The 26541-nt window shown below is 45.4% G+C and overlaps 1 protein-coding gene across 1 annotated transcript in view; it reads right to left on the reverse strand.

Annotated features, from left to right (window-relative positions):
* Positions 1–26242, reverse strand: part of STK3 (serine/threonine kinase 3) — a 294468-nt gene extending 268226 nt beyond the window's left edge. The window contains exons 1-4 of the mRNA XM_090040412.1: positions 26045–26242; positions 15393–15473; positions 11756–11884; positions 3453–3567 (exon numbers count right to left, since the gene is read on the reverse strand). Of these exons, the coding sequence (XP_089896538.1) occupies positions 3453–3567; positions 11756–11884; positions 15393–15473; positions 26045–26067 (348 nt within the window). The 5' untranslated portion in view covers positions 26068–26242. The remainder of the gene's footprint in view (positions 1–3452; positions 3568–11755; positions 11885–15392; positions 15474–26044) is intronic.
* Between the last annotated feature and the right edge of the window lie 299 nt (positions 26243–26541).

A 26541-nucleotide genomic window follows, 5' to 3' on the forward strand; every position in this document is an offset into this window, starting at 1 on the left:
TTTGCTGCATTCATCAGCTGCTTCATACATGTAAGTAGCTCACTAAACCAAGAGTGAGTATGGCTGAGCCTACAAGTCCCATTAGTGGCAGCTTTCTTAACATGTAGATGCTCTTACGATGAAAAAAAAAAAAACCCACACACCAATGAATTACCGTGTTTATAGAAGGTGCACTTAGCACTTACAGGATCACCAACTTTAAAATGGAGTAAGACTGGTATTCATGGACACACACTGAACATCTTAAGGACCATGGCTAGAAACTGCTCCAAGTGGCAATCTGCAAGGAAGCCATCTCCCTGGAATGCATCTTGATGAGAAACCAATCTTAGGCTGCTTCGAGATTTATTTTTTTTTCTTTAAGAAGAGTGCCTTACTGAAAGAAGCAATGAGTTACTTTGACCTGACTCTGCAGTGCTGGTGTAGATCAGGCACTTCAGTAGGGCTTTTTTAGCTAAAGTCAATTCAGTCAGCTATTAGATAAGAGCAATCAAAAAAGCCCGACCAAAGCACCAAAATTTATACAGGATGTCAGGGGAGCCAGGTGCAACTAATGCACCGTCTTCTGGGCTCGTACTGGCCCAAGTTTAAAGTAAAGAACCACCTCCTGTGCATGTACATATGCATCTGCAAGCAGTCATCATCTCCAAGAGCCTAAGCTGCTCATTTATCAGCCCAAAGCTTTCTTTACTGCAAAGTACACAGAGGGTCTGGGTTGTTACTGTTATTGTTAGAAGCTGCCAGCAGGGTTACTGAGAGGACAGAAAGCAGTGAAAAAAATCAGTATGATGATTCTCATCATCACGATCACATCTGACTCAAGAAAACAGTCAAACAAGTTACCTGGTAACTAAATGAACTTTGGGCTTAGACGAAAGCTAGCAGGCCATAAAGTAATCTACACAGGACAGAGATACTATTGTTGTGCTGAAAAAAAAATTACTCTTTCTATTACCTGTACCAGTGTAATAGAAGAGTTCAACCTCCATGTCCCATTAGATTCTGGATGTACAAGTGTCAATTGCAATCATGCATGCCTCTTCAACAGCATTTGGGGAGGGGTTATGGGGAGGAAATAAAAAGTGCATTATCTTTCTCAGCTACAAAGCTTTTATATAGCCCTTTTCACCTCAGAGTAATATGCTCTACATTGGGTGACACCTTGCATCTGCTCATAAGGCAAATTGTGACTACAATTTGAAAGCAAATTACATCTGGGCTCCTGAATCTGTACTGTTCCAGTAAACTTTTGCTTTTTGGTTAAGGACCTATTGTACCAAATGAAGCCCTCTGATGCAAAAAAGGAGTGGGCCACAGCAGTTGAAAGGGTTCTCAGATTTAGCATCTGTTTCTGGCCTACTGAAACAGCACTCAGATACATTAGCTTTCTGGGCATACTACAAAGCCATATTCTTCCCCCTCGGTTTTTTGGCAAGGGGGAGATGAGCTGAGGGTCAGATGAGGCTGGCAAATTGCATGGTGCATTTCTAAGTTCCATGGGAGGCACAAAGAGCAAAGAATCGGTGCTAAGAGATTTCTCTCCCCCCTTTTACAAAATAAGTATGAAGTATGAAGGGAAAGCTTTCTATCCTTTTCCTCATCTAAATTTTAAAATAGGAAAGTTAATTGTAGTCACAGCATTTACCTCCATTTGCCAGAGATTTCTTTAGTTTGAGGAGGTAATGACATCAAATACTGAAAAACTGCTACATTTGTACTTTTACCTCCAATTTGATATTTTTCCCCAAGCCATCTTCATTGTGTGCGCTTTTCTGATGATTTAAGAAAAATCTAATATCTATAACAATGAATCTCAGTGGCCATTTAATATGTATTCTGTCACAATAAAAATTAACTCCTGCTTTACTTTAAACAAAGTGGTTTATTCTTTCTTGTGGAAAACATAAATACAGTGAAACAAGTTTCCAACTTATTGTTTCCACAAACAAACTTTATTTTTGGTGAACCACAAAGTATTGAAGTATTTAAGCAGACTTATTCTAGTAACATATAGTCAGAAGTTTTCCATCATGTAATAAAGTCATACAGCAATCAAGTTACTGTTCCACAAAATCAAGAGTATAAGTTGTCTTGCTGTTCCTCAGTCATTACAGAAAAAAAATAAAGTAGTTCCTTTCTTATAAATTATGGCAACCACTAATGGGATGCACAGCTTGCCTTAGGTTACTAAGGTAAATAGCTTTCTCATTTAGGTTTACAGCATAAACAGTTAAAACTGATGTTAGTGGAAACAGAATTAAAATTATGTATAGGTTTATTAAACTAGCTAAATGTCTTTCAAAACAGCCTGAAATGATTTGCCAGGGAGAACAAGTGAGATTGGAGGGGACAGACTATAATTTTAAGGGCATATATTTTAAAATACAGCTATTGAGGCAAATAAGAGCAACTCCTTCTGTTCTACTTATTAGACAAATGAGAGAAAAGAACTTCATTTTTAAACTATAATGATGTACAAGAATCAATACAACCTGTATAACACATGCGCAAACAGTGAAAAACTTCAGTCCTGGTCTCCCATTACGAACTGATGAAACTGTAAGAAGGCAGGAAGTCTGGACAACATTTATTTAAAACAGTAACCATTAAAAAAAAACCCTAAGTACAGATGCTTTCCAGAAAAAGCCTGAACTACTGAAAGTGGCTTATGGCTGGACTCTGGGAGTATTTTCACAAACTCAACATTTTAGGAATGAATTTCACTTATGAAAACTCTTTGCAAATATAATTCAACTACTTTAATATAAACATGGTACGTAGGTACAAAAGACAAAAAGAACTGCAATCAGCTTTCATATTAAAGAGAAAGGAGATTGCATGGCATAGTTTATAGATCTAGAAGTTTCATAAATAATGGAAAGAGTGGGGAATTAAGTTTCATTATATATAGGGCAGGGAGAAGTCAAAACAAAATGCTGAAATATTCTTTTGGGGAAGTTGGAAAGAAAAAAGTCAGTGACAAAAAGACAGCCACGCCCCCCTAACTTCTACACAATTATACAATAACTGAGAGATACCATTATGATGGCAGTTGAGAGGTAAAGAAGTTAAAAAAAAAAAACTTTTAAATTAGTGAAGAAAAGAATTCACAGTTCAGAACTAAAAAGTTTGAACACTGTCTTATTCAGATATGTAGAGCTAGCAAATGACCACCCTCCCCCAAATATTTTACAATTTGAGACATCAAGTGAATAGACAGCACTTGTGTGGCTACATAAAATATCATACTATAGCATTTGGGGCCCAGTTCCAGAGAAGTAATCCCAACTTTCAATTCCCATTCATCTCAATGGAATTTAAGAATGTATACTATTGAGGACATTTTTTTTAAATCCCTTCAAGTTTATGCAAAGCAAGTAATATAATAAAAATAACATTAGAATGAATTTAAACAATAATATATACATATACATTTAGAAAACAGAACTTACTGTTTTATTCCGTAATCTAATTATGTCCGAGACGGAGCCAGCTCCGCAATATTCCATAACAATCCAGAGATCTGTGTTCTTAAAGTAGCTGCCATAGTACTTGACAACGTAGGGACTAAATATAAAACACAAAAATTAAGAGTTATAAATTACTGATCACAACTACTGTGCAAAGATCTCCAGGGTCAACTGTGTAATAGGAAAAGATTTTGAAAGTTAAGACAATCGAAGACTTCGAATTCCGTCAGCTACACATGCAAAAATCAAGATAAGACTTTTAAAGTCAAGCCTTCTGAAGGCCTCAATTAAAAACTAGAAGTTTCGTTATGTAACCAAATAAGGGCAGATATTAAATGAAGTCATCCTATGCAAGTCCTATAGAGCTAGGACTTGCGTGCAAAATCAAAGATAATAAAAAGTCCTTTTTCAAATATATAGGGAGGATGAAGAAAGCACCAGGAAATGTGGGGCCCCTGCAAGATACTCTGGGCAATCTGGTGGTTGCGCCAGAGGAGAAAGCAGACCTCTTTAACCAATTCTTCACCTGTTTTCTTGGGCAGAGACCAGGACTTCCCCATGGTGATGCAAGATGGACTAGAGGGGAATGCCTCCAGACCTCAGGTTGGTGAGGACCAGGTTAGAGAGCTTCTGGAGGGGCTGGACGTGTTCAAATCAGCAGGTCCAGATGCTCTCCACCCCAGGGTGTTGAGGGAGCTAGCAGGGGTTATTGCAGGGCCCTTGGCACAGCTTTACAAGCACAGTGGTGCTCGGGCCAGGTGCCAGACGATTGGAAGATAGCCAATGTGGTCCCCATCTTTAAAAAAAAGGAGGAGGGAGGACCCAGGCAACTATAGGCCCGTCAGTCTTACCTCAATCCTACGGAAACACTTTCAGAAGATCATCATGGAGCACATCTGTGATGGGCCAGCCTCAGAGATGATGCTCAAGGGCAACCAGCATAGTTTCATTAGGGGCAGGTCATGTCAGACCAGCCTGATTGCCTTTTATGATCAGGTCACAAAAGCACTGGATGCAGGTGTTGCCGTGGACGTCGTCTTTCTGGACTTCAGCGAGACCTTTGACACTGTCTCCCACCCCATCCTCATTAAAAAATTGGGCGACTGTGGTGTTGATAACTACCACAGTTGGATGGATTCCAGATTGGCTGAAGGGTCGCACTCAGAGGGTGGTGGTGGATGGGTCATATTCGACCTGGGGAGAAGTGGGCAGCAGAGTCCCCCAGGGCTGGAGTACTGTGTCCAGTTCTGTGCGCCTCACTTCAGGAGGGATGCAGACAGCATTGAGAGGGTCCAGAGGAGGGCCACCCGCATGATCTGGGGACAACAGGGCAGACCCTACAATGAGAGACTGCGGGACCTGAACCTGTTCAGCCTTCACAAGAGAAGGCTGAAGGGGACCTGGTAACCGTCTATAAAAAAAAAAAAAAAAAAAAACACTCACGGGGGGGGGGGGGGGACCAGAAGGGTTTGAGAGAGACCTTGTTTCCCCTAGCACCCCCTGGCATAACAAAGAATGACGGCCACAAGTTGTTGGAGAGTAGGTTTAGATTAGACATCTGTAAGAACTACTTCACAGTTAGGGCGGCTAGGATCTGGAACCAAGTTCCAAGGGAAGCGGTGCTGGTCTTTAAGAGGAGGCTTGATCCTACACAGCTGGGATCATTTGAGCCCAGTTTTTTTTTCCTCCTGCCCTGGCAGGGGGTCAGACTTGAAGATCTGTAAGGTCCCTTCTGCCCCTACTCCTATGATTCTATGTTCTTCAGATAGAAATCTTCCAAATCACCAACTGCTTTCTGAGGGAGGGGAGGCACCTTCTTCCTCCACTAAAAACACCCTTTCACTTGGAAATGTCTGTTTCCACTTCCAGAGTCTTCCCTTGTTCTCTCCCAAGCCTTAAGTAAGCACTACTTAGCTTCTCCCACCTTTTCTTCCTGGCAACCTGAAGGGATTTAAAATTTCAAGCACAAACAGATTCCGTCTTCAGATGACGGTCCATAACACTCAGACAAGCGTTATCTGTATTCCCCAAGCATAATTTTCCACATTTTGTTTTAACATAAGACTTTAGAGATAAAATACCATAAATTTTAAGGGTTGCATTATCATTTGTCAGCATGTCAAAGGATATAATGACTACCCCAAGGAGCTTACAGTCCAAAGGCACAAGTGGGTATGGTAGAAAACATTATCTAAATGAGTATGTCCAGTCAGAAAGATAATCAGTTCTAGGGGCTGTAATGCTTAATGAAATTGGGGTTTTCATTCTGGCAGCTACTACTTCTTGCAGTTTGCCGGTGAAGGTATTTATTCAGGTTTCTGACATTTGCTTCTGCCAGTGCACCTTCAGTTTGGTACATAATTCACATCCAAAGCTTCTTTATGGAACCTTCATTCACACTTCCCCTTACCTAGATCACAACATTTCTGTTGTTTCCACTAGGTATAGAGAGATGCAATAATTATATGAGCATGGCAATGAGGGCCAACCTTTTTGGCAGGCATGCCACAAATTAAGCCCTCCCAGTGTCACTGTGATCCCCTTCCCCTATCTGCCACTGTGCTGTCTATTCCCTCTTAATCTGCTGCATGCAATGGAGACCTGTGCTTCTTGTAACATTGCAACCCATGCAGGATAGCATGATACCTTAAAGATGTTATATTTGCATGCTCCTATAAGATTAGGAGGGAACAAAACTATTAACTACTTTAACCACATATCATTCAAGGCCCAAGTTACAAGGGTGGCTCCCACAAATTCCTATAGGAACTTAAACATATAAAAATTTGTGTCATAACAAACATAAAACTTCTCCCCTTTTAAAACAGGTGAAAGCTTCTGGGCACAGCCTCTATCAGCATTTTCTGGAGTTGTCATTCCTTCACAGTCTTCATGTTTAGATACATCACAGAAAGATACGGTAGGTATCTCAACAGTGAATTTCAACCAAAGTGCCATGGCACCCAGGGGTGCCATGAGAACATTTCAAAGGTGCCACATAATATTAGTACTGCTAGGTGTGCGAATACCTGCACGTGATTCATAAAATAAACCCAGAAGGCGCATCCCCAATGCTGTCCTTACAGACAGGCCCTGTGCCCCCAAAATGGGAAGAGTGTTTGCAAGCAGGAGGGTTTCACCTACTTGCAAACATAAGTCCCAAATCAGAACACAGTACTAGGGCTGTTTTCCTACAACAGGGGTAGGCAAAAATACAGTCCGTGAGGTCATTCTGTCCAGCCCATGGGGCCCCTAAAAAGTGTAGAAAATGAATATTGATCTGTCCTTGCTTCCTGTCAAAAATGATAGAAACCAGGGACAGTAGGACCCAAGGGAAGCCCAGTGGGCTCCTGCAACAGCAGAGCCGACCCGGACCCGCCCTGCCAGCCCCAGCTGGGGCTTCTGGCCTGGGACCGTGTGGCTGCCTTGGCGCCAGAACCTCAGGTAAGGGGGGGGATGGGGAAAGAGCTGAGTGCGGGGAAAAGCAGCCCCTCACCCGCCCCATGGCCCACATTCCCTACTGCAGCCAATCACAGCCCACATGGGGGTGTCCTGAACAGGCACAGGCAGCCCCACGCAGGCTGTGAGCAGTTCTAGCGCAGGACAACAGGCATGGGGTAGGCAAGGGGCCATTTTTCCCCATGCTCAGCACCAGCTTGTCCACTGCCAGGGAGCAGGGGGTTGGGGCTGCATGCCGCCCCCTCACCTGTACTGCAGGACACTGGGAGTGAGCAGGAGCATGTGTCCCAGGACCAGCACCAGCAGGGCCCAGAGCAGGGCAGCAGGAGTACAGGGTCCCAGCCGGCAGGGGCTTTATGGAACTGGGCCAGCTCCCCCGTCTCCCTGCTGGTGCAGCACATCCCGGCTCCACAGACCCCTGCCAACCTGTGCCCTCCTCTGGGCCCCACCAGAGCTGGCCCCATGATGGTGACCAGGGGGTGGGGCACCTGTCAAGAGGCAGGGCTACCCCATGCAGCCCTAGACAGCTTGCCAAAGCTGGGCAAGCGGTCCTCTGCCCGAAATAATTGCCCGCCCCTGTCCTACAAGATCAGACCCGGCTGATCATTTTCAAAGATGATATCAGTTTCCAGCCAAAGAGAAGGTTAAGGGATACCAATCACAGTCTCCAACTTGCTGCTTACGGACAGGAAATTTGATAAGAAAGAACTTTCATCTAGTAAAGATACAATTAGATCCAATGGCTGGAAAACTAGAACTGTTCAAATTCAGATTGTGAAAATAAGGTACACATTTTTAAAACAGTGATCAATACAACTTACATATACATACCTTTGAAAGGTCAGATATTTTTCTAAAAAGTATTCACTAATTCACCCACAGCTATTTAATTATTTCAGAAGTTTAAGAGCCTGAATGATACAGCCGGTCAAACTAGAACAGGGTCGAGCAATTGTTTCAGGCTACTTACTCAGTTTTGGCGAGTTGTCAAAGGCTGCATGGGTAGCCCCACCACTTGACAGGTGCCCCACACCCTGGTCACCACCTTGGGACCAATGTCCCAGGGCCAGCACCAGTGGGGCCCAGAGCAGGGCTCAGACTGGCAGGGGCCCAGCTGGGCTGGGCTGTACCAGAAGGGAGAAGGGGGAGCTGGCCCAGCTCCACAGACGCCCTGCTGGCCAGGACCCCTGTACTCCTGATGCCCTGCTCTGAGCTTCACAGCACTGGCCCCAGGAAACTGGTGTGGGCCCCATGCAGCCGCTCACTCCCAGTGCCACCCAGTCCTGTGGTACAGGCGGGGAGCAGTGTGCAGTCCCTGCTCCCTGGCAGGGAAGGAGCTGGTGCTCAGCATGGGGGAAAAGCAGCCCCTCCCCTGCCCTGTGGCCCGCACTCCCTGCTGCAGCTGCTTGCCGCCCACGCAAGGCTGTCCCAAGCAGGCACAAACAGCCCCACACAGGCTGCGAGCAGCTGCAGCATGGGGCGCTGGGCATAGGGCAGGCAAGGGGCTGCTTTCCCCCCCCCCACACAGCACCAGCTTGTAACCTGCTCCAACTCCCAGCCTGGACCCCACATCAGCTCCAGGCTCACCTGTTGGGGCTGTACCACGGTGGCAGCAGCTGCGCCCCCCGCCCCCCGCCCCGCTTGCCCTGTCAGGCAGCGTTTACTGCTGCTCCCTGCCCAGAGCTCACGCACTGAGCAGCACGGGGCGGCAGTGGCAGTCTCATCGCAGCCTACCACAGTGCAAGCTCCAGGTGGTCAGCAGCAGCAAACACTGCCTGGCACAGCAAGTGGGGGACCACAGCTGCTGCTGCCATAAACAGCTCCAACGGGCAAGCCCAGAGCCAGCGCAGGACCCAGGTTACAAGCTAGTGTTGAGTGCAGGGGAAAAAGCAGTCCCTCACACCCACCTGCTCAGGGCAGCCCCACGCAGGCTGCAAGCGGCTCCAGCAGAGAGCACCAACCATGGAGCAGGTGCTCTCCATATTTTTCCCCATGCTCTGCACCAGTTCCTTCCTTGTCCTCCCCTCCCCCTTCCTTACCTGAGCTTCACGCACTGGGACAGCCATATGGTCCCAGGCCAGAAGCCCTTCCTGAGGCATGGGGGGGGGGGAGGGGGGCCAGGGGGGCCAGGCAGGCCCTGCTCTTGCAGGAGCCTGCCAAGGATTCCCCTGGGTCCTACTGCCCCTGGTTCCTGTCATTTTTGACAGGAACCAAGGACAGATAAATTAAAAAAAATTTTAGGGGCCCCACAGGCTGGATAGAATGGCCTCATAGGCCGGATTTGGCCCGCAGGCAGGATTTTGCCTACCCCAGACTAGAAGATCACAATTTTCCCTTCTGGTATTCTAACTTCTTTATATGATATCATGATGGAGTCTGTTGTTGGTCATCTCCTACCCCCTGATCCCCACACCCCCCCACCACCATGTGCTTCCAGTGTACTTAAAAATTAGAAATAAAAGAATAAGAAAATTTAAATACAAAATATTGATTTAAAAGAATGTAAAGTTTGCAAAATCAAAGACTCAGCAGGCACTGAGTGCCAGAATTAAAGCTTTAAGTTCAATTCCTGTTCAGGAACTGAAAGCTTCATGTTCAGCCCCCTTTTCTCCATATATGGTAAAGGTGCACTGATACATCAGTCTCATATCAGATCAGTACTGATATAAAGAAAACTGGCTGTATCAGATACCAGCCTGACAGGGCCAATAACTTGGCTGATAAACACCCATGCTGTGCAGAGAGTCCAGTGTGGCAGAAGGGGAGTGTGGAGAGAATGTGTGTGGGGGGGGGAAAGAGAGAAGGGGCAAATCAACATCCCCTGCCATGAGGAAGGGGCAGAAACAGGCACTGCCCTGGCAGGGGGCAGAGCCACAGCTCATGGGGGTGTGGAGCAGAAGGGAGGTGGCTCCTCCCACTACTTGCATCCTGGGAGGGCATAGGGGGAGCATGTGCTCCCCAGATCTGTACAGGTCTGCAGGGGGCTCTTCTTGGTGGGGGCCAAGCTCAAAAAGGACACTGGGAAGATGCTACATCCACCCCAAAATTTTGCTTCTGCTTTGCTCCCAGTGCCACCAGCCACCCAGCACAGCCCTGGCTCAATGCCCTGCCTCCACCCACACACCAGGAAGAGCCAGGGCTGCACTGGACAGCAGGCAGAGGCAGCAAAATTTGGGGTGGATGCAGCATCCTCCCAGCGTCGCTGCCACCCACTCTGAGCCCAGCCCCTGCCAAGAAGAGCCCCACACAGCCCTGATTACAGCCCTCCCCACCCTGCCCCATGCAGATTCAGAGGGCACACGCCCCTCCCCCCGGTGCCCTTCTGGAGTGCAAGCAGCAGAAACCGGTTCCACCCCCACCACGAGCTGTGACTCCAGCCTGTTCCCCCCCCCCGCCAGGCCCTGCCCCCTCCTTCACCAGGGGAGCCATTTATCTGACCCCCACAGCACCCCTTCCCCCCCCCCCCCACTTCCACTACACTGGACTTACCAGCTGTATCAGAAATCAGATCGGTATTGGCCAATAAATAAGTTGGCCATCTGTATCGGCCCCAATAATCTCTGTCGGTGCACCCCATTATATGGTCATCACATTCTATTCTTTCCATAAGACCACAGGACTCATGGTTATGGCAGCTGAATACGGTCTGGAAGAACTCACTTTTACCCCTGCCTCTGTCATATGGAAGATGGACAAAGACAGATTGAGTAAGAAGGAATTCCTCAGGATATTTGAAAAAGCAGCTGTGCAGTACACACTCTCACTTATCCAAAACTTACTGAAGAACTCACTGAAAGTCATTTGGACGGACAAATTTATTCAAATAAGAACCATAATAAGGCGCATTAGAAGTGCAGAGTTTCTGCTCGGTGCGTTGGGTGGGGAAAGAAAAAAAAAAAGTAGATAAATAAAAATCATCTCTGTGGGCCAGATTTGGCCTACAGGCTACAGGTTGTCAACCACAGAGTTAAAGGATCTTTCTCCAAGAAAAACAACATCCCCTTCTCTTCCCCCCCAAAAGAGAACTTAAATCCCTCCCTTCCCTTTCATTTTAGGACAAACACGTGCTTCAACATCTTTGCCAGTCCTTTGAAACTGAAACCTAAAATTCATATAATATTAATCCACTTACAGGAAACATTAACAGCACTCCATGACTTATAATTAAAGATTTTATCATCATGCCAAGTTATTTTGGTTGGCACTAGACATGTAATGGGTACAAGTCTAAAAAGCCTACACCTCATTCTTCTAAGAATCATCATTAAATTTCAAATACTAATTCAGGTGCATCTGTTTTTCTTTCGATGATGAATAAGAACTATAATTCTTCAGAAATCATGGAAGGAATTTGATCCTCAGCAGGCATGTCTACACATGCCCCTGACTGCACAAATTGGTACTACATAGTCATATAATACTTGCTTTAGCAGTAGAGTAGAAAATGACCTGTGCACTGCTGAGACTGCAGCTCCAGCGGGTACTGTGCAGTCATTCAGTACTTGCTAAAGCAAGCAGTACTAAATGACTGCACAGTCCCGGCAGTGCGCACGTTGTTTGACCTTATTGTGCAGTAGCAATGAGCTACTGTGCAATAGCAGTGGCACTGCAGTTAGTGCCTGCTGATACTACGCTGCCATAGCCATGAGCTACAGTGACATAGCATCTAGTGTAGACACACCCAGTAAGAACAACTATAATGCACATTAAAGTGGCGTATCAACTGTAAAAACTCTTCCAAAATTTCAACAGCACTTATCAAGTATATTTTCAAATAGACATTAGAAAAGGTAGCAGAAATAAAGAATTAAAAACTATACTTGTACCTGTCACACTGTTGCATTATAGAAATTTCTTTAATTATTTCCTGAAGATCCGATTCAACAGGGACTTGTTTAATTGCCACAACTTGTCCAGATTCCTTGTGTATTGCTTTAAACACACTACCATAAGACCTAAAATTAAAGAGTAACAAATTAATTTTATTCCAAGGGATGTCCCTTCATCCTCCCAATAAGCACTGTCCTACAAAATACTGTTAACTTAAAAGTGTGGGAATTTGTTTTCAAAGAATTTCTAAGAAATTATAAATTTCAAAGAAATTTTTACCAACAGAAATGAATGCTGGTCCATGACCTTAGATTACAAATGGTATAGCTGAAGGCCTTTAAATCAATGCTCTCTTTAGAATATAAATAATTCTAGTTTTGTAAGTCATGCATCAGAGTGTTAAGAATCTAATCAAAATGATCGACTATATGACACGCATTTTTAAAAACAAATAAAGTTATAGCTTCCTTTTTTGAAGGGGGTTAAGGGTATTCCTAGTTTTCCATGTTATTATTACAAAGCCAGTTACCAGTCCAAAGGTTTTAGTTAAAAGCTCTAAACCCAAGTGCGCAGGGCTGGTTCAGAAGGCATTTTGCAGCTTTTTTCTTCCTGTTCTTCCTTTGCAAGCCAGCCAGGGAAAGAAAATTGAGAAGATTCCTGTTGTGTCAATTTCAGTCCATCAATGTCAGTCTTTCAATTTACTTGCATGGTACTACAGACACATGAATCCTGGGTTTGACCATAATCTGCATCCAACTCATAGGCCTGGTGGCAATGTGATGGGGCTACTCATGGCAGGGTAGCTCCAATAAAATACTACAAATGTTGCAACCAAAGTAAAGTGAGTAAGAGGTCAGAGGCATGCCGCCAGGAGCAGAGTAGTTTCTCGCTGCTGGAAGAATAGCATTCTCTCCTGTGAAAGATCGCCTGCCATGCCTTGATGCTAGAGAGAGGTGCCAAAACACTTTTGGGAGACAAAAGGGTTGCTTATAGGATCAAGCGGTCGGCTTTTCTTCGCAGGGCTTCACCATCCCCATACCCTGCCCTAACCATACCAGATGTTCCAAGCGTGTTGTTGCCCGCCTGTAGTACTGAGGATCCAGTCTCAGCCTTATGGACTCCTTTGCCTTGGGTCCCCCACTTAAGTTGGCTGCTTGCCCCGTTCTTCCCTGCGCAGTTCTCAAGAGAGCCATTTCTTAGTTCTAAACCCACCCTTATCTTCAGGGTCAGGATGGATTTACCCCCTCCTTGGGTGTAATCTCATCTGTGGCCCTTCTCCTCTAGGTTCCTGAAACGGTTACCTTCACCCCTCGGGACTAGACTCACCAATGAAGCAGTCTCCTCCATCTTCGTGCTGGCTCTCACCAACAGAGCAGCCTCCTCTTACCTAGTGCGAGACAGCAGAGACAGTTGGGGGATCAGGGCTTTCTCCAAGCCCCAGGGTTGGTCCCCTCTCTCCTCAGTCTTTGCCATCTTCTTTCTCTTCACCTCGTCTCCCTCTTCTCCTGTCCAACTCCTGATGCTTGCTTGACATCCACTTAAATTCCCTTTCTGGCTGGCTGGGTCTGCTGTGGCAGCATCCAATTCACTGCTTTCCTGACCCAGCTGTTTTTCCTTTAACTTTTCTATGCGGCTTTTTTTCCCTCTTCTTTGGCCACACCATTTTCCCCAACTCAAGCTTGAACCCTGGCAGCTAGGTTTCCCATGGCAGCCTTTGATCTGCATGCCCCAGCTAATTTCCTTATTTAGTCAGGGCACAGCACCTTTCCCACCCCCGCTCACTGCGGTTTCCTCGGCATCTCTAGGTAAGTTTATGTCCTTTGTTTTATTCTTTGCATTCTCATGGCAGGGTGCTTCAGCCACCCTGTCCCAAGGTGCCTCAAACTCCTAGCACCTACTGCCTTGTGGGTATTCCTTGGTTGGAGAACTGACTAAAGGACATCGTCCTGAAACTCATCCTCACTGAAGCATTACGCAGTCAGCAGCAGTTCTTATTTGTTGTTCTCCAGCAGAAGCTACAACCAGCAAGACACTGAATGTGGGAACGGTAGGTCTTCGGTGGGTCTTGCGACTCCACTCTTCCATAATCTTGCCTAGATGTATACATGGAAGATCTTGGTATGTGCATAAGAGAGATAGGCAGCTGTTGATCCTCTGGATCATGGAGACCCAGGATTCCTTCATCCAATGCTACCTACCAAAAGCAAATGCAAGCACTTGCTTTGACCCAAGAAAGTCATTCTTCCAAGCTAGGAAATTCCAGAGAAAGCCCAGCAGATTTTAGGTTTACCAGAGTCATCATGAGTGGCAAGGGACACAGTACCTGTCCAATTTACAAAGCCTGCACAGTTCCTAAAAGTCTAGTGATGACAAAACAACACCAGTACACCACACTTGAAAATCAAGTCACAGTGACTTTGAAGTCCCTAGACCATAAACTCTTCTGTACTCAAATATTTCTTTTCTCTGTCCCCCCCCACTCAAATTCTCTGCAGCTAAACAAAGTGCTAAAATAAGAGCAGAATCATAAATTTGTAGGTGTCTCAAGTGTCCTTAAGTGCTATAAAATTGAAGATACAGACTATGCATGGCACTGTAACACTTCAAATTGGCTTGAATTCTATCAGCAAATGACTCTGATGTGCTTCAGATCACATTTGTTCTCCCCAGTAGAGCATAATAGGGAGCTGGTCGGTCTGCCAGCATCCCACAGTGCTCTCTCAGACCCCACTGTAACACTGGCCTTGTTGAGACTCACTGGCCCACACCACTGATGGAGGAAACTTCTTGTGGCAGCAGCCGGAGTGCCTGGATGAGACCCACAGTGTGGGAGCCCCAGCAGCACCACAGGAAGAAGGCCAGCATCACGTTCCCATGGCAGTAGCCAAGCACTAAAGCTGTGTTGCAGGTTTCTTCCCACAGTTCTGCTGGGGCTCCAGTACTGCAAATCTGGTCAGCTTGGCTGCTCAGTACCATTGCTCTGGCCAGAGTGCTTAAGCCCCAGCAGCACTGCAGAAAGCAGCCAAACACCACAGCTTGTTCCTGCAGCTGCAGCCAAGCATCTAAAATGCTGGTCTTCTTTCCTCTCAGCTCCAAACCAGCAGGAACAGATGCTGGTTGGATCCAGCAAAGGTGGGCATCCATGGGCCCAATATGGCCCACAGACCAGTCCCACACCACTCAGCTGCCCCAAGGAACCAGACAAGTTTGACACCCCTGGTCTAACTTAACACAACCAGGGAGGGGGAGACAAGTACAACAAAAAGCTTTAAATTACTACCATTCCCTATCTACTTCTCAAATTTTCAAATGGAGTATGGCGTGTGGCAAAAAAAAAAAAAAAAAAAAAAAAAAAGCTCCTGACCTCAATACAACCACAAAAAAACAGTTTAATTTACTGAGGCAGAAAAATTAAGACATAAAAAAAAATTAAAATGTATGGGTAATTGGGGGGGGGATTCACAAAAGCATTTCTTGTTTTATTTTTAAAAGTTGCTTAAGAAAGCCAATACAATAATATAAATGTGCTCCACTTTATTAGATGACACACTATCATGGACTACTTGACATTACTTTTGAATGCGCTCAAGCTGCCTTCTCCCTGCCTCTGCAGAGGTTAGCAGCTGCACTTACCCTTCACCAAGCTTCTCTAAGACATCAAAGACTTCTTCAGGCTGCTTAGTTAAACTATCTTCACTTAGCTTCTTTAGCTTGCTATTGGAAAAAGAAAAAGAAATTAATGTAGTTCGGTCTTAAAAACAATAACCATACATAGTAAGAAGAGAGATTAGAGAGAGATAGATAAAGAGTGCTTTAATGAGCGCAGGTGTCTAAAGTGTGTATGTTAAAAAAATAAGTACACCAGGGGAATGAAGGAAGGGAGAGAAATGAAGACTCCTCCCTCACAAACTGGGACCTTCCCAACAACAGTTGCTCACTGGTGCTAGGCTTCAATTTTTGTGATCCACTTCTTTGCCCTGCCAGGATCTAAATCCAAGGAAGGAGAACAATAGGCTTGGACCCACTTCTCCAAATCATCCAAAAAAAAAAATCTTCATCTTCCCAGTGAAGTTAACATGTACTGAAGATGCAGACTGCAGTTTATAAATGACTTAAGAAATCACACCCTTCTTAAAGCCACCCTGTGTGCAGTAACTACATTCTTTGCCATTAAAAATCTAGAGTAAATACAAACCATGGAATTTAGAAACTGGACAATCCAGAACAGTGGTGGTCAACCTCCAGCTAGTAGAGATAGCCCTCAGGTCTGGAAATTTGACAGTGTGGGAGGTGGCAGCATTTAATTGGGTAGCAAGACCCCAAACAGACCCTATAATCTCTCAGTGTAAATTACACATAAAAAACACTAAATAAACATCAGTAAAAGTCCAAAGTCAAACACTCAAAAGCAAGTAAACACCAGATACATTGGGGGTCAAGTTGCACACAGAGCCTGTAATTAAAGACTTCGTGCTTATACACAACAACATATGCTTGGTCTCCTTACACAGATATAAAACTTAGTCTCTTCCCAGCCCTATCCCACAAGTCATCTCATTTTAAGTCTCCACTCCCACCAGACTTTCCATACTAGTCCTGCTGCTACACCTGGTTCCTGGAGCAGCCACCCCAGCCTCCTCCCCACCTCATAATCTGATCTTAGACTGTCTGCTGTCTCCCAGATCCCTTAGTTCTCAAAACTTCTAGAAAATCCAGGAAGAGAGCAGCCAGCCCACAAGCATTTGGTAAAAATACTGATGTTAAAATAAAACAAACCATGCACACCACACAGGTAGTAGTGAAGCCCTGTAATTAGTTTGCAAATCCTTTACCAGTCCTAAAATTATGGACAAATTTTTCTACAAGGTGTCTGCACAGGGCAACTATAGGGACTACTAAAAGTGGAAGGAGTTAAAAACAGTTGCTATTGTACACAAAGTATTCCATATGGAGAAGACAACTTTAAAGTATGGTAGATCAGTGGGATGTTATGGAGAATATTATGTCATGACAACTTCCTACAAAAGGACTCGAAAGCAAGGGAGAGGAAGAAGGGCACAGAGTTAGGAAGATTTTGCTAGAGATTTAACATTAAAAAAGCCAGTATTACAAATATGAAACACTGAACACTTCCTCTTATTAAAAAGCCAAGCAATCTTGGGGTACAACAATTCAAAAAAAAAGAGGTTGGACTCAGTGCTTGAACAGGCAATATTCTCATATATATGCCAATAAGCAAAGTGAAAAAAGAGGTGCGAAATAGCGGTCTAAGACACAGGCCATGACAAAGTCTGGAATAAATGAGTAAGGAAATCTTTGGAGAATACAGGGCAAGGGAAAAGAATGCCACTGATGCCAACATGCAATGTCAGCAATGTGGCAGTTGGCACAAGTATAGAAAGTATCTACTGTTGAGGAGAAAGGGTGTGCAAGCCACAATACAGCCCAAGCAGCTTGCTTACTACAAATATGAAAACAAGAAGCAGGAAATTTTATGGGTCAAAGGTAGAATGAAAATCTTCAAGCAAAGGAAAAAAGAAGTCAAGGAACACAAAGAGAAACTGAGGCAAGAATCTAAAAGAACAACCAAAGAAAGTTTGTACAAGTGCCTTAGAAACCAGAAACAGGAGCAGTCATCTGTTTTCTTTGAGACTCTCCCTCAGTTTGTGAACCAGAACAGTTATTTTCAGCAAAGATACCACTGGGGTGTCTTGAGATCCTTCCAAGGGTGCCATTGGCTACTACACAAAATTAGCACTGTTATATGTGCAAACAATTCATAAGGGAAATCCACAGATTTCAAACAGGAATCCATAGTGTTACAAACACCAACCTGCTGTGGTGGTCCCAAGTTCTTTGCAAGAGAAAAATTGCTCAAATTATTTTTTTTTGTGCCTTGAGTCTCAGCTAGAACAGCAGTTTTCAACCTTATTAAAATGAAGGCCTCCAAAATATACTAACTCTTAGCAGTCACTTGGCTTTTTGTTTTGTTTTGTTTTTGGCTGTAGGAAAAAATTAAAATTAAATTTTAAAGAAACCAGCAACAACAACAAAAAACAACAAGCAAACCTTCTATTGCAAAGAGCTCAGAAACACTGTGAAAAGATTTAGAGTGTTTTTGATATTCAGGATTCCCATCTGAAATCTCTGGGTTTCTTACAAGTAACTTGTAGAGGTGTCCGCACAGCTAGCAGTGCTAATATTGCACAGCACCCCACAATACTCTTTAAAAGATCTCACAACTCCCTGGCTGATAAATCACTGAACTACAAAAAGTTAGAGGCAAAATTGAAATCTGCTAGTGAAGAATATATTCTATTCTTGGGTAAGTGAGAGTCAACATAGATATCTTTCACCCCCACAAAAAAAAAAAAAAAAAAAAACCGCAAGAGATAAATTTGCATCAGAAAGTCAAGGAGAGAAAATATTCTTTGCCTTTCATAAAGTGGAAACTTGGCCTCATCAAGAATTTGTATTTCAGATTCAGAAAAAAAAGATATGAAAGGGAACTTAAACCAGATATCAGTAGGATATAATTAACCTATAAAGGTGTGTTCACAAAAAAAGGTTCCCTCAGTGACAGACTGAACATGACTGCGGGAGATTTTAAAACATATGAGATATTGGAGGTGGTCTCTATGCAAATATACAAAACACAAGCACATGGCATCATGCACTCTCTGGTGCCTCCTTTGGCAGATACTACTTCCCAATAAAGCACTTCAGCATTTGTTCAATAGAAACATGTTATTTTACCACCATTCCAAGTTCTATCAGAGAGTTTAGGAACAAGCAGAAGAATAAAAGGATGACAAGTCTGGAGCAGCACAATCACAACAGATTGGGAAGAATGTTAGAAACACTAACAAACAATAGCCTTAAAATGGCTATTTTCAAACAATGAAAATAGTACAGTACTTGAAAAAGAACTTAACAACCAAGGAAATAGTGCCTCTTGGCTTCTCATTTTTCTTATTTATTCTGACCCAACATACATGTCTTTTTATATTAATATCAATAACATCAAAACAATAATGAAAGTTGGAGACTGCAGGACTTACTGAACTGTATCAGTAATTTTTCCCCACATATGCATCTCAAACAACAGGCAGCAGGATACCACAGCAAGAAAGAATTCAAAATATCATTACTGCTAATGCTAGTCTTTGACCTGCTAACTGTATCACTATCCTCATAGAAGTTTCAAAGGGAGACCTGGGAACTGTATTACTACTGAAACATTAGATTTAACAATTACTTGTATTACAAGGTAGCTCAGGAAAAAAAAAACAAAAACAAAAACAAAAAAAACCAGGAATACACTGATATAGTGATAGATGTTTTGAGTTCTTTTTTTACGTAGCAAACAGCATAACTTACAAACATAGGGGGATCCAACCCACAAATCAACCACACACTCATCCAGGGTCACAGGCCCAGAAAGTTGTTCGTCACCAATTTACTATAATCCTATCAATGTCACCATCTTACAGGTAGGGTTAGAGTGATGGGCTAGCCATGATGGCCCAGGAAGAGAGAGGAAAGGACTGCACCATCTTTTATTGCACCAGCTACATAGTTGGCAGGAAGAGCAACAAGCTTTCGGTTACTATAGTACTCTTCCTTGGGGCTCTGTGAGATAACAAGCAGCAGAACTAAATCAGCAGACGGAACAAGGGCTTGTGTATTCCAGATAACTAAAGTGGATATATATTTTGTGACACCCACTATATGCAATGAAAGCTGCAGAGAGAACCAAGGAGCGAGATTAGATTTTAAATATATTTGCACCAAATTCAGGAAAAAAAAAAAAAACCATTTGAAACTGGCCATAAGCCACTGACAGCAATATAATTCATGGTCTCAGGTTGCGAATAATACCATCTAACCCAGGGGTAGGCAAAATACGCCCGCAGGCCACATTCAACCTATCAGATGCTTCCATCCAGCCCATGGAGCCCCTTCAAAACTCAGGTAATGGTGGCTGCCTGCCTGAAAGCCTCCAGTGGCACAAGCCACCGGCTGCAGGCACCTTGCTGGCTTCATCCCACTCCTAGCTCAGGCCAGGTCTGCAGCTTGAGAGGGGCCAGAGGAGCTGTGCCAGATCCTGTGGCACCAGTGAGGGGAAGGGGTGCCTGAGGTGGCTTCTGGCCAGCTTCTAACTGGAGAGGATCCTGATGTGTAAACAAGGGAAAGAGGGGGCTGGGCGAGCTTCGCTGCATGCCACTCAGGCCGGGTAGGGCCGATACCAGGGACAGAAAGCTGTAGTTGGGCCAGCTTTGGCCATGTGCTGCTTTGGACTGGATATGCCAGGCAAGAAGCAGGAGTGGCTGAGCTGTGTGCTGCTCAGGACCAGCCTGCGCAGCATGTGGCAAAGCCTTGCCTTCCCCCTGCCTGCCCATCCCAGCCAGGCTGGCACCAGACAGGGAAAGCCACAGCTGGGCTGGCTTTAGCCACGCACTGCTCAGGACAGGACAGGGCCAGCCACATCAACACTGGGGAGGGGAAGCTGCAGCTTAGCCAGTCCTGAGTGGCACGCAGCTCAGCTGCTGCTTCTCCTCAACGGTGCTGACTCAGCCAGACCCAACCTGTCCTAAAGACAGCTACATCCTGCTGCCTGCCCAGGACCTGCAACAATGCGTTCTGGCCCATGAAGAATTGCCAGATTTCGTTAAATCAAAGGAACTGCTACATTGGTCATCTGGCTGGACATACCTGCCAAAGATTTAAGCCCATATAGTGAAGAAGCTAAGCTAAAATATTACAAACTAAATAAAATGGACAACATTATGGATATTTAGCACTACTCGGTAAGTTTGCAGTGTCAAATATACCAGTAAACCAATTTTGTAAGCACTTCATTACCAGATGTCATGATGCTTAACTGGCAGCATGTGCCAGCCCCAGGTCCGCAGGTTATATGTAGCGTAGAGACCAGTTGGCAGAAGCAGCACATGGCATAGGGGCTACAAAAAGCAGCACGTGAGTCCAGTCTGGAGCATTCACTGCACAAGAAGCATCAGTCCAGGACTCACATTGCATGTGTGCCTGTGCTAGACTGGCCCCACACAATGGATCTGGGGTCAGTCTGGATCAGGCCCATAGAACAGCTGCACATGCAGAATACAAGGCAAGGCCAGTCCAGTGTAAGTTATGCACAGTGAATGAGGCTGGAACAGGCACACACTGCACACTGGACTAGTCCAGGGCAAGCACTGCAAGTTGTACTAGCACCAAACCACACTGAATCCAGGGTCAGTCCAGATCTGCCCTCTATTTTGCATCCTGCACAGGGTGTGCAGGACTGGAGGTGGTGCATGCTGCATGCATTACCCGCACTGGGCTTGATGCAGCACATGGGACCAGTCTGTGAATGCAATATTGCAACTAGATGAGTTTGACACCCCCGATCTGCAAGATGGACAAGTAAGCATCAGGAAAAAGAAATCCAAGAATGGAGAATAAATAGGAGAGAAGAATAAGTGTGGGTATGTCAAAAGAACACACTCAATACATTGATGAGGTTATGAATTTTAGAAAAGTAACTGCATTACACAAGGACATACCCACCAACATTTTGCTTTGTTGAATGCAAAATGAGGGAAGAATAGAGACATTGTCAAATTAAAGTGAATCCCAAGGTTTTTTCCTCCGATTATTAATAATCTGCATTATAACTAAAAAAAATTAAGACCACATTCCTTTATTTCAAAGCCTTATGCATCTATTAGCTTTCAGTTTCCCTTCTATATAATCAGTTTCTTTTTTGGTCAGTCCACAAATCACAGCTGTTTGCGTGTGAATACCACAACAATCTGACTCGGTTTTCCTGGTACGTAGCAGTTGAAACCTTTTGGAAATACTAAATAACAGCCCCTAAACTGCACTGTGCTGGTGGCGAATGGCTATTTTTAGCCACTACATCAGGGGTAGGCAACGTTTTTTGGCTGGAGTGCCAAAAAACCCACAATGTCTACTTTGGAAGGTGCTGGAGTGCTGACATGTCGGAGCCCGGAACAGCTGTTTGCACCCTCCCGGCTGCAGCCAGCCCACGAAGCCCGGTCTGCTTGCAGTAGGGCTTGCAGCTTCCCAGCCACCTGCTGAGAGCAGCCTAGGCTCCATGGCTGGCAGCAGCTGCTTAGACCCTAGGGTAGCAGTGGTGTGCCAAGCAAAACAGCCTTGCCTGCCATGCTCGGCACACGTGCCGGGGGTTGCTGACCCCTGCACTACATCATCATAAGACTACCATCAACCCTGAAACAACACCAACCTAACACCCTAACATGACACAGGTAAAACAGGAGAACCACTGCAGCCAATGTTCAGCTTCTACATAAAGAATACCATACAACTGATCAGGGGTGTCAAACTCATCCAATCCAATAGACTAGAAGGTCACTGGGCTGATCTGTGGGCCAAATGATACTTCATGCAGCACAGGGTATCAGTCCCAACAGCACTAGATCCAGCCCATATGCTGCATGTAGCATGCACTGGCCCACGAAAGGAGGAGGAACTACAGAAGGATCTTGCTCTTTTTAACAAATGGACAACTAAATGACAGATAAAATTCAACACAGTTGAGTAGCGTTGCACATGAAACAATACCTACCATACCTGAAGCATAATAGGCTCTGCATTAGCCATTACCATGCAGGAAACAGAGCTGGAGTCATTGTGGACAGTTTGCTAAAAGTATCAGCTCAGTGCTCAACACCAAAAAGACAAACAAAGTGTTGGGAATTATTAAATTGTAGTAAAGGAAAAGAAATGGTAAACAAAAGAGAAAGATCATAATGCCCTTTTACAAATCCATGGTGCACCCACACCTTGAAGTATAGGGATCAAAACTGAGCACAGTATTCAAGAATGATATAGAACAGGGGTGAGCAGTTATTTTGGAGGGAGGGCCACTTTAGGAATTTTAATGAACTGTTGCAGGCTGGGGGGAGGGGCAGCTGATCCCATCTGGCCTGAGCCAGTTTGCCCTGCACCCATCACTGGAGACACCAGAGTCTCCTTAGAGCAGTGGGCAAGGTTGGGAACACAGGGCAGTGACACCACAGGCCTGTGACACCACAGGGCTAGCCCATGATCCACTTCCATACAGCTATAAATTGGAAACTTCTTAAAGAAGTATTTTATTATAAATACAAGGAAGCAAGTTTCTGAAATGCTGTCCTACTAGGATAAAGATCAGCAAGAGGCTAAACTGAAGAAAAGAAGCATGAAAAATCTAGCATTTTCCACAAAATGGTGTCATAGTTGTACCAAACATTACAAGACATGATGATAAAACAATCTCCTAGAATTACAGGAATAAATGAGAACCTCTTAAGTCACCTGAAAAAGGGAGGGACAGAGAACTACTGGGAAAAAAAAATGAGTTATGTAAGCGTATATACATACATACACTTTTTTATTTTTTTAAATCACGCTTGCACAATTCAAATTTTTTTTACAGTAGTTCTGTAATACGCATCTCAAATGAAAGGAACTTGAAGTCTACCACTTTAAAGATTTTGAGGAAACTTGCCTCAAGATTATTTTAGCACTTGAGCAATACTGTTTTTCATTCTTCCAAACCAGAGAGGCAGTGGCACACAAGTTGGAATATAGGCAAAGTTCCAAACTCCCACTTCAGTGCAACATAGTATGCAGGCCCGTGGGTATGCACCACTATAGTTCCCCAAACACCTAAATGTTTGCTGCTGCATAAACCCAGAACTGTCTCTGTCTTGACAGTGATGGACAAGCTAGGTTCCTAACCTCTTTAGAGAGCTACACTTAACTAAATATTCTTCTATGCCCCCTACTGGGTCTGAAGTGAAAAGCATTGTCAGAGCACACCTACTGGACTGGATCCCACACAAAACAAGGCAAGAGAAAGAGGTGCTGGTGGTGATTTCATTTTATCCAATACATCCATGACTACAGTCCTCACCCAGGATATGGGGGTGGGAGGAAACAAACTCTGGTGCCCGAGGGGACTTGAACCTGCATCTCTCAACTCCCAGGCTTCAACTAAAAGGCTAAAGGTAAAGCATGTCTCCTTCCTGTTGAAGCAACTGAACTTTCCATAAGGTAACTTAAATTGTCATTGTGCTGCAACATCAAGAAAGCAAAACTCTCTCACCTAGTGATTAGGCCACTTGCCTACATGGGCAAAGGGAACACATGGGTTCAATAAATACAGCAATATATCCATGGGGATTCTCACCCTTAAACCTGTCCTGGCTTTAGGTGTCCATGCTAGTCTTTTCTCCAAGAGAGCCAGAAGAGGAGTTATGCCATTTTCATAATAGCTCAGAGTACTCATCCTGGACAAGAGAATCCTGAGTTTTATATCCTGTGCCAGTGTCAACCCATTTTCTTTCTTCAGCATTCCCTATAAATTATTTTAAACCAGCACACTAAGCAGAGCTACCTGCGAATCACATTACTGAGTGCCTAAATATTCCCATGCAGTGTATACAGAGACTAATACATGGCTATGGATTCTACCTAGTACAATGACAGCTAAAAACAAGGCATGCAAAGCTCCAAGTGAGCCCTTACACCAAAACTGTAAGAGGCTATCAGCTTGGGGTGTTTCTTGTTTGGCATCCAGCTTGAGACGGCTAACATTTAATTCAGAGATACTGGCCATCCTGCAACTCTCACTGGAATGACCCAGCTCTGGTCGGAGGTAGGAACATGAGCCAGCACTAGGACCCACTGCCACTTCTCTCCTTGGTAGCTTTCTTGTGGCCACCGCTCTCTCTCTATGGTGGCATGACGACAGCAATCACTACCAACGCCCCACATCCTTAGGCCAGATCCAACCATAAATTTAAGCCAGCGCTCAGCAACCATCACCATAAAACAGTATTACCAACTCTCAAAATTTGATTGAGAGCCTCATAACATGAAGCCTGGCCCACAAATGGTTTTTGTTCTTCTACAGCTATTTTTATAGACTATTTTAAGAGTCAGTTATAGAACTGCTCTACCCAATATAGCTTATTCCCTCTTCCTAAACAGCAACATGCTACGCAGATGATACAGATATAGCTATAAACACACTTATACCAAGGCAGGATTGTGCTGCTTTACACCAATACAGCTAAAGCAATACTACTATGCATTTAGAGAATACCTTGGTATTATATTTATACCAGCCGCTCTTGTATTACATGAAGACTCATTACAAAGTTTCTTGTGTTTGTAGTTAGAGACATGCTTGAAGACATGAACTGTAAAGGCTTAAAATGAAACAGGCAAAGAAAAAAACAAAACAAAAAGGTGAAATGTGCTTATTGAAAACCATTCTTGATTTTACCTCCCTGACTCATGTAGGACTGGAAGGGACCTGCAGAGTGCGTCTAGGCCAGTGGTTCTCAACCTTTCCTTTACCAGGACCCACCTGTAAACATGGATGGCCAGTCCAAACCCAGTGCCCCCTGCCCTCCAGTGTATGGGGATGGGAGTGGGTGTAGGGGGCAGGGGGTGAATGTAGGGCATGGAGGGCCTCCGGCAGCCCTTTGCAGGCTCTGACAGCCTGCAAGGGAAAAGCCATGTTTTTCCCACATTTTTTTCCATTAAAAGGAGAATCCATTTTTTAAGTGTGTCAATTCATTTTTAAAAGTTTGTTCCAACCCTTTTGTATTTTCCTGCAAGCCACTTTTGGGTCACAACCCACCAGTTGCTTATCTAGTATGATCACCTGTATCCAAGCCTCCCCACACAACCATAATCTACAGTCACAAGACCACCCTCAACCATGACAACACAGACCTAACACCCCAACCTGCCACAGGTGAAGCAGGGCAGCCAGGGCCCTGCTTCCCCAAAATCTTGGCAACGGACACCAAGAGGGCACACCACAGCCCCTACTAAGGAGCCCTCTCTCACCAGCCTGACCCTGAGTGAAACTGACCCCACATCTGGCAATGCGTCTGCCGCAGAGCAGAGGGACAAGCCCCCGCAGCCAGGAGCCGCAGGTCCCAGCAGGAGCGCTGGCACAGCCCAGAGCCCCCGGCCTGGGTAAAGACTTAACGCCCCTCTCAGCAGAGAGAAGCGGGGAGCAACCCTGCGAGCCCGGCCCTCCCCTAGCGGGACACGGGCCCACCCGGACGCCGCTGCCTGGCCTTGCCCCAGCCAACAGGAGGCTTTGCAGGAGTTTTAAACCCCCCAGTTTCGAGGCCGGCCTGTCCCAAAGGAGCTGCTGCTACTGCACCCGCACCCCCGGCCCGGCCCGCGGCCTAGCCCCAGCCGCCGCCGCCGCCTCGGGCCCGTTCCCTCACCTCTTGGGCGCTACCGGCTCCATGGTGCGGGCGGCCTGGGGTGCAGCCACACCCACCCCGCCAACTCCGCACAACTTCGCGGCGGCGCTGGCCCTTTAAATGGGACTCGCGCCTCCCCCGCGGGCGCCGCTCTCAAACAAACGCCGCTGGCGCCACCGCGCATGCTGGTCGCCGAAAGCCCGCCCCACCCGCTCCGTTCTCTCATTGGCCCCGAGGGGGCACGGCGGAAGACGCGGATTGGGTCTCACCGACGTTAATTGTTTGACTTTAAGGACCCAGGAGGCGGAAGCGAGAACCTATGCCTTCCCGCTGGAGCTGGCGGATGCGAGGCTCGGGGAGCACCTAGCGCGTTCCCGGCGTGCGCCGCGGGGCACGCTGGGACATAGAGTCCCCCAGGAGGCCGCCTCCTGCATGGGTTCCCCTCTGCTGCCCGGCTTGCGTCGCCTGCGCGTGAGGGGCACGACCCCGCGGTCCCCGAGCTCGGGCGGGGCTGCTCC

Source organism: Crocodylus siamensis, chromosome 3 (genome assembly GCF_052110815.1).
Source record: "Crocodylus siamensis isolate JL-2025a chromosome 3, ASM5211081v1, whole genome shotgun sequence".
Classification (NCBI taxonomy): Eukaryota; Metazoa; Chordata; order Crocodylia; family Crocodylidae; genus Crocodylus; species Crocodylus siamensis.